The 15101-nt window shown below is 45.6% G+C and overlaps 2 protein-coding genes and 1 non-coding gene across 3 annotated transcripts; 1 reads left to right on the top strand and 2 right to left on the bottom strand.

Moving 5' to 3' along the window:
- Window positions 1-309: 309 nt before the first annotated feature.
- Window positions 310-470, bottom strand: LOC124668888. Its single transcript, XR_006991955.1, has one exon. It is a non-coding gene; the product is annotated as a U1 spliceosomal RNA (small nuclear RNA).
- Window positions 471-3055: 2585 nt separating this feature from the next.
- Window positions 3056-4953, top strand: LOC124663019 (GDSL esterase/lipase At1g06990-like). Its single transcript, XM_047200783.1, has 3 exons — window positions 3056-3691; window positions 4312-4579; window positions 4760-4953. Exons 1-3 carry the CDS (start codon window positions 3056-3058, stop codon window positions 4951-4953), a joined length of 1098 nt encoding a protein of 365 aa, XP_047056739.1.
- Window positions 4954-11776: 6823 nt separating this feature from the next.
- LOC124661147 (selT-like protein) lies at window positions 11777-14425 on the bottom strand. The gene is made up of 4 exons (XM_047199004.1): window positions 14161-14425; window positions 13982-14052; window positions 12326-12641; window positions 11777-12003 (listed from the first exon to the last, which is right to left on the bottom strand). Exons 1-4 carry the CDS (start codon window positions 14353-14355, stop codon window positions 11887-11889), a joined length of 699 nt encoding a protein of 232 aa, XP_047054960.1. The 5' UTR covers window positions 14356-14425; the 3' UTR covers window positions 11777-11886.
- Window positions 14426-15101: the final 676 nt, after the last annotated feature.

Genomic DNA, 15101 nt, shown 5'->3' with positions numbered 1-15101 from the left:
ATAACGAGTCCCAATGGCACTGAACATGCACTTTGGATAAAATTCTAGTATGTGAATGAATAAATCAAATGCTGTCTGTATTTAATGATTATTAAGGATGAAAACTGTATTGAATAAAATTCCACTATCAAAAGGCCACTAAAGAAAATAGAAAATGTCTTTCTTTTTTTACAGGGACTAAATATTAATTTCGTTCATTAACAGGGCCCAACTGAGTACACTCCAGCAGTACTACTACTACACAGAGGAAAGAAACTTGCCAAAAACCAACAGTTCGTACGAGGGACCAAAATTTAATTTCAAAATTTGGCAGGGGCCGCGCGGACGCGTACCCCCTCTACCACAAATTATGACGTCCACTCTCCCACTTGGGGAGATGGTAGACCAACGCATTCACCAAGTGCAATGTGAACCATTGATCTAGGCCACGACCCTTCATGATCGGCCGTCGACCCCGTCCAGGTAAGTATGTTGCAACGGCGCACCACTGCCTCCTTATATAGGCATCTCCCCTTCCCTGGACTCCTCGGCTAAGCGAGGTGGGACTAAACTTCGAGCGTCGCGGTGCAGGCGCAGCCGCGTCGTGCGGAAGACTGTGGGCCTCCTTCAGTTTCCTGTGGAAGTAACGTGGGCCTCTGCTGTGACCGAATCGTAGGTCCAAGAACATTTAATCAGAGCACCGAAAAAGCAGCCCAGCTGCCCAGATGAGTGGTTCTAGATATTCTACCTTTCTTTTCTAATATACTCGTATCTGTCTATACAGTCTTTGTTTCATAATCGAAGTCTACACAGTGTTTTGGTTGGCGGTTAGAGATCCACTAGACAGCAGTTCAGCTGGAGATCCAGTCCGCAGAAGCTGGCGGCTGGAGAGCCTCATCATCAGCTCATAATTAAGTATACACTTGTGGTGATGTACCCTAGCAACGTATACTCATGGCTGATGGACCATGCCTGATCTACTCTTTGCCCAGAAATTGTGGCCACCTAACTGTGGGTGTTGTTGCTGTCGACGAAAAAATGGAAATCTTGTCCTGATTTTCGCTCTGCTCCCCCTAAATTAGGAGTGCTTTCTTGAGACGATGGGATACTAGTAAGATTATTGTGCACAGTGATTTGGAGTTGGATGGGCACGATAGCAGCATCCTCAACGTCGTTCATCTCCTGGGAGCATCGTGTTTCGATACACAACTTGGATGACCTATGTTGCGCTTCTCCGGTGATCGTTGTTATCCAAGCTTCTCTTCAGTGGCCCAATGTATGTCGTCGTAGGTGAGTCCAAGATGGTGTATTAACTTGGGTATGCCAAGTCTCTCCATTCACTTTACACCTCTTGCATCAAGGGTGGATGGTACGTTGACAACGGATGCTAGTTTGAGCTAAGGTGACCGGGGTCGATCGGGGCACGGTGTTGATGTTTAGTTTTGGATAGGCTTTTTTTCGCTTTATAGTTGTGATGTCGGTGGTGGTTCTCTTCAGACTAGCCTGGTGCGGAGTTGGTTCTACACTCACTGTTCGCAGCGAGTTGTAGTCTTCTTATACTTAAAATTCTGCCTTCTATAAAAAAAATTATACGCCTTGGCGTACTCTTAAAAAAACTATGCACTGTGATCATTTTGTTATGACATGTTGTTTGCGCCCTCATAGTCTTTGACTCTTGACACAAGTCCCTGGAAGTGACCATGCCCCCCTGGCCGATGCCAAGTACTATGCGTAGCAGCCCCGTCTCTGACATGCAGTGGAGTCCGTGCGGATGTGTCTTGATGTGTACATTGTGATTGCCCGCGTCCATGTCCGAGTGGAGGGACTGGAGGCAGAGAGCTCCCGGGCGGCGGCGAGTTCTAGACCATCACCGCCGACCCCAGAGTACACGGTGGAGCTCCCCTCATCCGAGAAGGATGCGGAGAGGAGGCAGGGGAAGTTGAAGGCTTCTGTCGAGGAGGTTGTGCCTACCCCAATGCTCCAGCAAAATTGCTCAACTGGGCGATTACATGTAGGGTCGTGCGTGAGAAGCACCTCAAATATCGACCGGCTCGAGGCGGGGCTCTTCGCCTCCAACTGGGCAGCATGGCGCGTCGAGGTCGTACTCCAGGCCTAGTTGGCGGTCTCGTCCTTCGATGAGGACGAGTGAGGCGCCGCCGACGCCGTGGCCACGTGTCCCCCCCCCCCCCCCGCTAGTTGTTGCATCCTCATCCCAGCACGTTGATAAGTGTCCCCGATTCCGTGATTTAATGAAGAGCCGCCATTTTTTCACCGGTGATGCTACCACCGACGCCTCAACATCCTCTTCATGGTTAAGTGTAGATCTAGGTTAGGTAATCTAGGTCTAGATAGTAGTTAATTAGTGCTAGTCCTATGTAAATTATGTTTGTAATGGAACTATGTTGTCACAAAAAAATTCATGTAGAAACTCCGGGACAGTGATCATTTAGCTATGCACTTCTGCTCCGGTGCTCCTTCCCTAAAAAAAAATATGGGCGCGTCATACACAACGACGGTAGAGATCTTCCCATACCTGTTCGTAAGCGGGGGCACGATCATAATTTCAGTATAGGTCCATCGTCCGTACATCCATGTACAGGTCCGTATGATTTGGTACTTCGTTTTGTACGTATCTACGGTCACGTGCGTGTGCTGAAATAGAAAGGTCCTATAAAGATCTTGCTGCTTGACCTCTTCTTTTTTCTTGCGCGACGTATACATACCGTATCGATACAGACGGATATATATGGACTGAATATGGGTTTTGACGGACCCGACCAGGAAAAAATATCAAGTATGACCCTTCAACTTAGTTTAGGGGGAGCCCGAGTAGCCCTCTTAGCTATGACCTACTGTTTGCACCATGGTATCTTTGACTCTTGATGAGTCTCGACTCTTGACGCACAAAGCCCTCGCTGACAGATATGATCTTCCAAAGAAAAAGATGTTGACAGAAATAAACAGCAACGGCTTCCATGCCAACGCTCGCTATATATAACACGAGCGCGCCGGTGCTTCCTGCCACCGTCCACCTACAGCCCCGTACGTAGCTCGAGCGATTTTTCCAAGGCCCAAAATGTCGCACACGCCAACGCTCACCGCGTCCATTCTCGCCGTCCTGGCCGCCGTCGTCCTCCTCAGCGCCACGGCGACCGCCGACGACGCCCCGCTGCCTCGCGTCAAGCAGAGCGACATCCCGGCCGTGTTCGCGTTCGGGGACTCCACGCTCGACACGGGCAACAACAATGTCCTCAGCACGGCGGTGCGCGCCGACCACGCGCCCTACGGCCGCGAGTTCCCCGGCGGCGCGCCCACGGGCCGCTTCTCCGACGGGAAGCTCCTCGGCGACTACCTCGTGGAGGTGCTCGGCATCAAGGACCTCCTCCCGCCGTACCGCTCCGGCCAGCTGACGGACGCCGCCGAGGCCGCCACGGGCGTCTGCTTCGCGTCCGCCGGCTCCGGCCTCGACGACGCCACGGCCACCAACGCCCGCGTGGCCACCTTCGCGTCCCAGATCGACGACTTCCGGGAGCTCCTCGGGAGGATTGGCGCCCAGAAGGCCGGCAAGGTGGTGGGGAAGTCGGTGTTCCTCGTGTCCGTAGGGACCAACGACATGATGATGAATTACTACATGCTGCCGTCCGGGAGGAGCAGGTACACCATCGATCAGTACCATGACCTCCTCATCGGCAAGCTTCGCTCTTACATTCAGGTATCTATTCTCTTCTTGTTCTTTTCCTAAGCCATCGGCAAGATCGAGCTAGACAGCCCCATTAAAGGCCTTTGAGCTTAACTAGCTCAGCACTTTATGGAGAGATTAGTTAAAATAGTACATGTATGTTAGGCAAACCACAGTAGGCGTTGACGAACGTGATGTTGTCATGTGAGCAGGATATAGAAGCACGTTTAGTTGTTGTGTCTGTTCTGGGACGTACCGAAAGTGCTTCATTTTGGGAAAGATAACAGGCGCGTTCGCACCAGTATCGTGCTTGTCTCGTCCTGAAACAAAGGTGATCAGGCACTGAGATACTGACAGTGTGGTGTTACGTTCAGTTAGGCACTCTGCTCCAGCAAGCGACTGTCTTAATCATTCTGTTCCTTGTGCAAAAAAAAATCATTCTGTTCCTTGCAGTAGATGCACGCAGCACTGCGATCTGGAAACCAATCGAGCCTCCCAATTAATGTGGAGCATATTTCTGTTGCTCACTGTCCCTCCTGTCGACGCTAAATTAAGCAACAACCATAATGTCCAATCTGTAAAAAAAAAAACATAATGTTCAAGTAAAATCATGCCTCCTGCATCAAATCTGAACAGCTAACTGATGCATGCAGAGTCTGTACGGTCTGGGCGCCCGGAGGATGCTGGTGGCAGGCCTGCCGCCGGTGGGGTGCCTCCCGCTGCAGCTGACGATGGCGGAGCTGCGGCAGCCGCCGAGGCCCCAGGGCTGCATCGCGGACCAGAACACGGCGGCGGAGAGCTACAATGCCAAGCTCCGGCGGATGCTCGCCGAGTTCCAGTCGGCTTCGCCCGGCGCCAGGGCCGTGTACGCAGACATCTACACTCCTCTCCTGGACATGGTCGAACACCCCGACAAGTACGGTGAGTACTGCCGAAATGCGATGAGATCGGACGATCACATGACTGTTTCTGCTGCTGTAGCGCCATGATTGCACGGCCGGCTGCGCTGCTAGCTGTACAGATTCCATGCTAGTACGAGTGAAACTCCGTCAGAGTTCGCCGTTTTTACTGACTCCTTGGTGTGTGTTTGTCCCGCTGCAGGGTTCGTGGAGGCGAGCAGGGGCTGCTGTGGCACTGGGCTGCTGGAGATGGGGCCGCTGTGCACCGATCTGGTGCCGACCTGCGCCACGCCGTCCCAGTTCATGTTCTGGGACTCCGTTCATCCCACGCAGGCCACCTACAGAGCTGTCGCCGAGTACTTCATGCACGCCAACATCCTCCGGTTCGACAATTAAGCGCGGCTCGTTTCAGAGACAGAGTTCAAAGTGCATTGGGTTGAATTGGGAAGGAAGATTGTAACACAGCTACTAAGCAATAGCTTTGTGGCCGACAGAGTTCATTGGGTTGGATTGGGAAGGAAGATTGTACTCAAGTTCAAGTCGATTCAAAGAGTGAAAACCATTGTTCAAAAAAAAAAGTGAAAATCATAGTGCATTTTTTCAGACTAACAATCAAAGTTCATTTGCGAGACATTTGCTTACAATATGTTAAAAAAACACGAAAGAATACCAGGCATACTGCTCACTTATTGAGATAAGCTTGTTTTAGTTCCATGTTCAAACTTTTTGTTTAAAGTTCAAGCTTAACACAAATCTTTGAAAAATGCAGTAACTTAGTTCAACTTATTGAGATCAACTTGTTTTAGATTCATGTTCAGATATTTTGTTCAAAATTCAAACTAAACGCAATTATTCCTCCACGGCGCAATTCCGAATGATGCAGCAAGTGCGCTAGGGATTGGATGTAGCCCTACCTAACATTGTTGACTAAGAAATAACAAACCAGATTTTTTTATCTCATTTAATTTTCATACCTAGTATTTTTTTTTGCAGCACAAGATCCTTCATCTCTAACTCGCTACTTAATTGTGCTTTTAAAGTTGTAATTTTTTTCTTACTATTGGCAACAATTTACATATCATCAACATATAACAACAGGTACATAGAGGACCCATCAACAAACTTAATATAAACACAATTATTATATAGTGATCTCCTAAACCATGTGCAAGAATAAATGAATCAAACCTTTTGTACCACTGTCTTGGAGTTAGACCATAAAAGGACCCCTTTAACTTGTAAAGAAAATCCTTCTTACCATGCAAAAAAATATCTTTCGGGTTGGTCCATGTATATCTCCTCCTAAAGTTCTCAATGCAGAAAAACAGTCTTACATCTAATTCTTATGCTCAAGATCATGCATAGCAATAATACCCCAAAAATGCACGAATGAAACTATGCTTCAACCGAAGAGAATGCATCATTGTAATCAATACCTAAAGTCTGATTGAAACATTTTGCTACTAACCTTGCCTTAAATCTTTAAGGCTCATTAGAAGACAAATCTTCATTTTAAGAAAATCACTTATAGCGCACAACATTATTTTGTTTAGGAAAATCCACAACGTCCCATGTGCTATTCTTCTCAAGTGACTGGATCTTCTCTTACATAGCAGAAATCCACTTCTCACGTTCAACGGTTTTAACAGCCTCAGTATATGTAGCGGGTTCAGAATCATTCTACATTTGTTTAACATAACTCAAAGCATAATTAACCAGATTAAACTCTTCAATTAAATGAGGATGTGAACCTCTATTACGCCTCCATCTATCAGAAACAATGATATTATATGTTTGCTGCAAAACAGGTGGTGAATGTGGAACATTAATTTATCATTATCATTTTAGCAACTTTCTTATTCACGTACACTATCTGCATGCTAACCTTTTGTTGCTCATCATCGAAAGATCAGAAGCATCAGCAACATCCATAGATGGACTATCATTAAACATAAAACCTCATTAAAACGATATTCCTGCTTATCAAAACCTTTTTAGTTTCAGGATTTCATAACTTAAATGCCTTAACTCCTGAATTATAACCAAGGAACACACACTTTACGACCCTAGGCTTCAACTTTTCATTATCAATATGTGCATAAGCAGTGCAACCAAAAACTCTCAACTATGAATAATCATCAGGTGAACTAGAGCATACTTCAATTTAAGTTTTCTTATGAAGTGAAATGCATTGTGGTGTGTTTATCAAGTGGTAGGCGGTGGAGGCTGATTTATCCCAAAAACTATGGGAGAGCTTCTTATTCGGCGCATCTTCACATATCCATCATCACCATATGGATGACAAGCTTCAAGCATATGATATCTTCGATATGTCTCATCTTGAACTTGCACACAATTTCTTATTTCTTCATTATATTGATACCTTGAAGATAAACATGGGAGCTCACTTAATCTTCTTCTTCAATACTTGTTACTTGATCTTCATCAAATTCTTCTTATTGTTACCTTGAAGCCAACATATGGTTCAAGCCTTGCCTATGGACAACACCTACAAGTATAGCCCAATGCAAACATTAGTTCATAGGGATTGTATTAATTACCAAAACCACACATGGGGGTTCCATGCACTTTCAACAACTAAAACTAGGCAATCACCATCAAAATTATCACCAAAAATAACATCAGCCCTAGCATCACCATCAGATATGTTTTTCGGTTGGTAAGTACTATTTGTTTTCTCCTTGTTCTGCAGCTTCCAACAATCATCAATATTGTGATTAGGTTTATTACAATACCTTCGGAACTTGTCCCATCCCTTGTACTTGGAGCGACCTCTGTTGGTCTTGCTCTTATCTCTATTGTTGTTAATTGTTGATATTTCATTTCCCACGCATGCCTCGAACATGAAGTGCTTCTTCCTTAGATGACAACCCTTCAAAGCGTACCATAGTTTTTATCCTTTTCCTCTGTTAGAGGGCCTCATAAACTTCAACAAGAATTAGTTCATCACGACTTAACAATATGGTGTCTTGGAAATCTGTAAAGGAACTAGGAAATGAGATTAATGGTAGAAGAGCTAGATCTTCATCCTCATATAATATGATAATCCCTAGCAGGCAGCTTACAAGATGTACATATATGCTGGATGATGATATGTACTGCAAGGGGCTACCGGTTACAGGCCTCGCTTCACTTGTTAGAAGTTAGCCTCCCTTTTATATGAATTTGGATCATAATAATAACATTTTCTATCTTTTTGTTGCAAAAAGTTTATTTTTCATTTTGTTACTGCTAAATGGGGTTTATTTTCTGAAGCAAGTAAACAAAATACGGGGAAGAATAGAGCCACTCCAATTTTAGAAAATATTAGAACACATGAGAGGGCAAAATTCCGGATATTTTGATTTTTCTCGATTTCTAACTACTATTCCCATTTAAATCAGTTCCGATGGATTTTCAGAAATAAATTTAAATTTAAACTACAGTTGTGCTCTAGTTTGGTCAAGAATTTTGGCAAAAAAGTCATTTTAAGGTACCCAAGTTGGGTTATGTGCAGTATCCATAAAGAAAATTAAAATATTCAGTTATTTGTTACGAAATGTCGGTGCCGCCAATTTTGACCACCTATATTTTAAATAAATCAAAGAAAATGTAGAATTGTCAGATAAATGTAAAACCAATGCAAAGAATCATGTTGTGTGACCTAGTTTCCAGAAAATAAATATATAACCAGAGTTATGAAAATTATTTCTAGATTCTAAAGACAAATATCTTGTGTGGCTTTCAATCCAAATGCCAAGGGGCGGCCAATTCCATGTCTCCCTTCATGATAATGAACCCCAATTTTGCACATTGATGCATCTTGGCATGGAAAATAAAAGTGGTAAATATGATTTCCAATTTTTTGTCATAAAAAGTTGGTTATCCATTTTATTAATGCTAAATGGGGTTTATTTTGTGAAGCAGGTACACAAAATACTAGGAAAAATAGCGCGACTCCAATTTTCAAAAATATTTTTTTGAAGTAAATTTTTTTCAAAAATATTAGAACACTTGAGATGACAAAATCCCGGATATCTTGATTTTTCTCGATTTCTAACTACTTTTCCCCATTTATATCAATTCCGGGAGATTTTTCGAGGTTAATGATTCAAATTTGAACCGCAGCACTCTAGAGCACAAGTGCCTTTACAACTCTTCTGGAAGGCAGCAATTGCCTTGAAGATGAACAAGATGATACGACATTATTTCCAGTCTTAAGCATGACGCGTGAGCACTGATGCATCTCTCAAGCCTCAAACCTAAACGCACAACGTATTGGTAATGTAGAAGGTATGAAGTTACCGCGTTGGCAAGTTGGCAAGGTCAGCCATTTCACTTGCGAGTGCAGAGAGAACAGCCGTGAGTGATGGCGCTTGGCGTTATAGCTCGATCGGAAACGAAGGAGTACGCCTGGTGTGGCAGCAGATCAAGCCGGCCGTAATCGAAACGACCAGGTACGGGATAATTTTGCTGACGCGTGACGACCGTGCTTAATCCGAATACAAGCCCAAATCGACCTCCTCTAGGAGTAGGACTTCCACGTGTTATGTACACCGGGCCGCGGCAGGAACGAGTCCCATCCAAGAAACAAGGCAACACAATCAAATCGTCCCATCGGACGACACAATAACACCTCGAATAATTTCATGGTGCGTCGAAGATTTCTGACAGGGTTGCGGTTGTTAATGAAGAAGTCCTCCATCCCAGTTAGACAGAAACGAGTGATTATGATGAATTCGAAGGGATGGATAATTGGATATCACGAATGTTTCACACTATGTTTCAAAACAGGAAGAGTAGTCGTCCAAGAGAGTAGATGTGAGCGGTGGTCTTTTGAAAAATAGCCAATGGAACAGAGTAGAGCCCCGTTCTCAAATGCTTAAAAGTTAGTTTCCAGTTTGAAGAAGAAGATCATGTAGCTAAGAAAACTTTGTCATAGTCCTGAGAAACTTGCAACGTTTCAGCTTTGTTACATAGTCACATCACCGTAAAACACTCTCAGTGCGGCTATAACATACTAGCTAAATGCTCGTGCGTTGCTACGAAATAATAATAAACTATTTAGATGTTTTTTTGAAATATTGCTCAATTTTATATCATGAGTGAGTCTCATTACAAACATCTACATCTTCATCTTTATTCTCCCTCTCATTAGTGGCTTAATAAATCTAGACATATTTTAGTTTATAAATTTTGTACTGATGAATAATCTCATGTACGTCGTGGTGTTTGATGATGGGGCAGACCGGCAGTATGATGGTATCATCGTAGGCAGCCTCGATCAATCATGTATCGCTTACCAGCTTATTCACCATGTCTGCCTGAACTTCGCACGCAGTAGCCCGATTCTCTACAATGCCTTCACTGCTTCTTCTTAGGGCATCTATAACAGGGCGACGTGAGCGGCCGTTTGCGTCCTTGAAGACCGAAAATGCGTTTGGATCCTGCTCCAGCGGGGCTACGCAAAGTGACCGGGCCGTTCGCGGAGACGCAAACCTGACGCACCAGGTTTGCGCGGAGTGTCCACTGAAACTTACGTAGGACCCGCGCGTCAGTGGCAGGGAGGCCGATAACATTCCCGCCAGTGGCCATTCCCCACCAAAAAATCAAAGTAGACCGGCGCCAGCAGTCCTGAAGCGATGGACATCCTCGCCGCCGTAGCCACCACCATGGGTTCCGAGGGAACCCTCGCACCCGTCGCCGTCCCAGACTCCCCCATAGCCACGATCATAGCCTCAATGGAGGCCGCAACTCCCGCGGAAGCAAAGCGTGCCGCCACCGGTGGCCGGGACGCTAAGCCGAAGGCGGCAAAGAAGGTGTTGTCTAAGGAGAATAAAGGCGTCGAGGCCGCGAAGCGTCGCGGCCGGCGCAGGAACCAGAAAGAGAGGAATGCAGCGGCCGCCACCATGGAGGCCACCCAGCAGGCGTAGCAGATGCATCTAAAAGTTGGCGCGGCGCAAGTAGACATCCATCCGAGCTTTGCGGAGGCCATGTTGCTCGTCAAGCCAAAGGGGGTCGTCGGTGTCGCTCCCCCGGCCTCGTCAGTGAGCTCGGTAAGTTCCTAGTTGCGTCCTGGAACACCCGCTCCCTTGCAGGTCCACGCGGCGTCGCGGTTCGCCTCCGGCGTGGCGCCGGTGCAGTTCAACGGGGCGCCGGTTCCCGACCTCAACTGGACGCCGAGAAGCGGTGACTCGTGCCCAGGCGCGACACACACGACGCGTCAGGTGCTGGAGGAGAGCATGCCGGTGCCCCACAGCCTGTTTGAGAAAATGGCACCATTTGTCCCGACGATGGATGACCCGGTACGTAAGTTCTCTCACTGTGTGAAATTGCCGTGTATGCGTCTAAAGTTCGGTGAAATTGCAAAAACGAAAGATCTAATCTAGTTTTGTATAAATCTCCGATAGTTATTTAAGCCTTGAAATACTAAGTGTTTAAGTTCGTTGATATTAGCTACGTCATCATCGCTTGCAATTGTTAGTCGTGTACGAACCGGACTGCTCTTCCGTTTGCTACATACTACGTATGAAAATCAGATAGCTTTGGCATCTCCATCTCATTTTCTGTATCAGCTTCGGAAGTGGACGTGGTCCATCATGCCAAGCAGTTTTCGGACTGAGATCAGCTAGGCATGTCACGCATGAACAGTGCGGTAACATGCACCGTAGGCCGTAGGATTGAAAATGAACACACAAGATCAAACACTGTAGCGCGCGACTGTAGATGGTCCTGTAGCGAATGTACTGTAGCAATGTCCTGTGCCAATATCCTGTAGCAAATGTACTGTAGATGGTTCCTGTAGCAGTAATATCCTACCATCTAATCTAGATCCAACGGTGAGAAAAGGGGTGCATATCACCGCACTGTTCATGGGTACATGCCTTATGCATGTCACCTGATCTCAGTCCGCAGTTTTCATACGTTCTTATTTGTTTTTTTAGGTAAAAGCAGTTTCCTCACGTCGGTAGTTATCGATAGTTATTAGGCCCACAGAACTTGGTCGAAAGTTCCTCGAGCTGGGCCACCTATCCATCCGGCAGGAGCAGCAACGCTATCCATCCGGCAGGAGCAGCAACGCTGGGATGTACGAAACGGACGAAAGGTTTTTGGCGTGCTGGGCCTATAGAAATAATTTATTGGCCCATTTGTGACACGAGGCAGTCACCTATTGTAATTTAATAGTAAAGATATCATTTACAAGCAGGAAAACATCTACCCAAGAATCTAAGCCAAAGATGTGTGATTCCCAGTAAAACGTGGAACTTCCAATTGGTTCAGTCTATGTGATAACATACAAACGGGTGTGGGGTCTCTTGAAATGATCGTCTAGGACCAGACCTTCTCCAGATTTTTCCCAAATTGAGAATCTGATAATCTGCTGCCAATGAGCTCCCGTAACTCAAACTCGCTAGGAAACCTCTGCTCAGATAATTTTGAGAAGACCTGAAAAGGTGGAAACAAGCTCATCAGGATCAGAATAATAAAATCCAGATGGGCTATCAAAAGCAAAGCACAAGTATTAAGCAATCCAAGAAAGATCGCACAGTCTTCTTCAGGGAACTAAAACGCCATACCATTTAAAGACTACACAAAGCAGTTCATCATTTTAGAGCAAGTGGGCCTATTGTCCATTAATGTCCTTGCAGTAGCGACCCTAATATGGTTGCTTTGTTTTACAAGTACACAAGTATATACACAATTAATTGCACAATTGGAAAATGAGGAGCAACGAATTGCAACAAAGGGTGTGCTCACATAAACATACCAGTTGTCCATTGCAGTAAACTTCGAAGGCGCCAGAACTTTGTAGAAGACTCTGTGCAAAATTGCCAAACAACCAGATGGATGCCATGGTTCCAAATCTATTAGCACGCAGCGAGTAGTACCATGGAGGTGGCACCATGCCAAATCTAGGGAAAATCTGATCACCGGCCATTAATGTTCCTATTGCTCCAACTTGGATAACAGGTACTACTTTGCTGAGTGCGCGTTTTGGGAAGGGCGGAGGGTAATTTTCCAAGACAACGTGAATGCCAGGAAATGAGGTATCCAGCATGCTCTTCATGGTCATCGCATTCCCCCTGCACAAATTGACTTGAAATTATTCTTCTAATCTGAATATAATTCATATCGGAGACAACAAGGCAATGGCATGAATATTTAACAGAGAATGCTCAAAAACAATGTTGTGATTATACATGACTTGAAAAAAACTACGAAAAGACTGTAGGAATTTCATTAAACCATGTGGATATGACCACTTTCGTTTTAACTTTGTTTGCAAGGGAAGATACATCCATGTATAGGTGCTGTAAATCTCCATTGGGTGCAATTAGCCGATTAGGCAATTGAGAAAGAAAGAATGTTATGCAAGCAATCTCTCCTCTCATTTCACCTTTCCCAACATGTCTGGACAGAACAGAGAAAGGCTCAAAAAAACACAATTATGTCTACAAAGTAATACAGTTCTTATGTTTTTGCTTAGCTTCCCCCAAACAAATAGTCACCAAACCGAGTCACTGCTTTACTTGCCTTACAAAGCATGTAATAACCAACAGCATAAGTGGCTGCAAATGAGGTCAGGAAGCAGTTGCAGCATTCCTAAGTGGATAACTCATGTTGGCTCTAAAACACATTAATTACATATAAGATGGTCAATTAATCACAACAGGGTTAACAAAACGAATGAACGCTCAATTTTTTCCCATTCCGACTCAATAGTTAAATCATGTATGTGTGAAATTTAATAACTGGAACACATACAAATATATACGAGAACTAGTTTGTTAAATTCCAAGGGTGGTGTTCTCTCTCTCAGCAGTAGTTATTTGCCTAAAACAAACATGCAAAATATAGAGAAGCAATTTTTTCAAGGCCTAACCTGTTTGTTTTGAAAGTTGAAACATCAAATAGAGATTGTATTCAAAATATGTTCCATTGGCCAACTTAAATTCAGCCAGTCGAACAGGGTTTGGAGGATTCATCCAGCAAACTTCCCAATTCCAGTGAAGACACGAGAGAGAATAATTCCTGACAACCTCTAATTTCATAAGATGTTTCAAAGTGTTCATTAAACCCATCACGAATTTCCAAAATTACAATTCGTAATTTGGGTCTATTTTATCTCTCAATTCTCGAGAACTCCGATACATATCTTAGGCGTGATAATTGTAACCAGTTCATCATTAGTGCACATGACCGACATGTGAAGCTTGGTTATCAGCCTATGATACTCTGGGTGCTCTACGTCAATCAAATTCCATTGGGCCTCACACTTTGGACAGCAGTGATGAGACGCTAGATTTCAGAATGGTCAACGGTCTTAACCACGGATATGTACCACAACCAACATCCCAGGTAAGTAAATCTAGCAACCTCTCTCGGATGTGATCTCTGAAGCAAACGTTATGTGTGGATTTACCTGTAGGAGCAGGAGGCGCAGAACTTCAGCTCGACGGTGGTGCCGAAGCCAGGTCCATCCACCTGCAGCTCCTGCGGCAGATATAACGAGAGGAAAATTCGCATGAGTCCCCTTGCTTTCGCTAGATGACTAGATCGGGAGCCGAATCAGCAGTGGAGAGAGGAGAAGGTTGAACTTACAGCCACCTGCGCGGAAGCGGCGTCGGCGTCGGCGTCGGGGGAGGATTCGCCAGGCTGGACGGCGCCGGTGGCCGGCTGGTGTTGGTGGCGGTCGGGTTTGGGCGTCGCCGGCGGCTGCGGCGCGAAGAGCGTGACGACGTCGGAGCAGAAGAGGAGGATGGGGAGGCCCAGGAGCAGGAGCTGCACGCGGTCCATGGCGGCTGCCGAGCTGCTCTGCTCCGTCCTTTGGAGCGGGACCAGATGGGAGGAGAAGCAAAGGACTCGGCGACGGCGACGACGGCGACGACCGCAGGAGGCTAGGAATTTCTTTTGTGACGCGCCGGGCCGGGTTCTCCTTAGGCCGATCTCCTCTTGGGCCGGAATGAGTAGGCCGTCGATGTTTGCCCACAGCCGATACGGTAGTTCCGGCCCAACGAATGGGTTCAATGAAACTCCGAAATTCCAAATCGAGCACTTGCTTTCTTTTTCGAGAGGGAAAAAGCCAAGGGTAGATCAACCTGTAATGAAGTATATGATAGACTGTCGAATGAGGTGTCACCGGTGCTCGGACGATCGGGACGAACACACAACTGAACTTTTCTGACGTAGCGTGTTGTATGTCCGGTGGGAGAGGAGACAACAAGTTCAAGGAGAGAAGGTGCAGACTTATATCCGTTCCGTGACCGCGATTGCAGCCCTAACATCGAATTTCAAAGCCTCCCATTCATCCAAGCCGAAGAAAAGGATTGGAGGATGGTCCAAACCGCCTCCTAATCCTTAGCAGTGGCAGAGTTTGCCAGCAAATCTGGGGGAGGGGTTTCACAAAAATTCATGATCTTCGGGCGGCAAAAGGCTCAAAAATTTCTATTATAAGATTTGATTTTTTTTTCCTTTTCTACAAGCTAGGGTGGTGCCCTCTAACTTATACATAGCTACACCACATGGCCAGTAGGATATTGCGT

This window comes from Lolium rigidum, chromosome 6 (genome assembly GCF_022539505.1).
Source record: "Lolium rigidum isolate FL_2022 chromosome 6, APGP_CSIRO_Lrig_0.1, whole genome shotgun sequence".
In the NCBI taxonomy this organism is placed as follows: Eukaryota; Viridiplantae; Streptophyta; class Magnoliopsida; order Poales; family Poaceae; genus Lolium; species Lolium rigidum.
The sequence above is the reverse complement of the archived record's forward strand: the minus strand, read 5'-3'. Positions and strand labels throughout refer to the sequence as shown.

Coding starts and splice junctions, on each gene's coding strand:
- LOC124663019 (XM_047200783.1), top strand. CDS start 3,056: ATGTCGCACACGCCAACGCTCACCGCGTCCATTCTCGCCGTCCTGGCC. Junction 3,692..4,311: donor AGCTTCGCTCTTACATTCAG/GTATCTATTCTC, acceptor TGATGCATGCAG/AGTCTGTACGGTCTGGGCGC. Junction 4,580..4,759: donor CGAACACCCCGACAAGTACG/GTGAGTACTGCC, acceptor GTCCCGCTGCAG/GGTTCGTGGAGGCGAGCAGG.
- LOC124661147 (XM_047199004.1), bottom strand. CDS start 14,355: ATGGACCGCGTGCAGCTCCTGCTCCTGGGCCTCCCCATCCTCCTCTTC. Junction 14,053..14,160: donor CCGCTTCCGCGCAGGTGGCT/GTAAGTTCAACC, acceptor TATCTGCCGCAG/GAGCTGCAGGTGGATGGACC. Junction 12,642..13,981: donor TGCGCCTCCTGCTCCTACAG/GTAAATCCACAC, acceptor CAATTTGTGCAG/GGGGAATGCGATGACCATGA.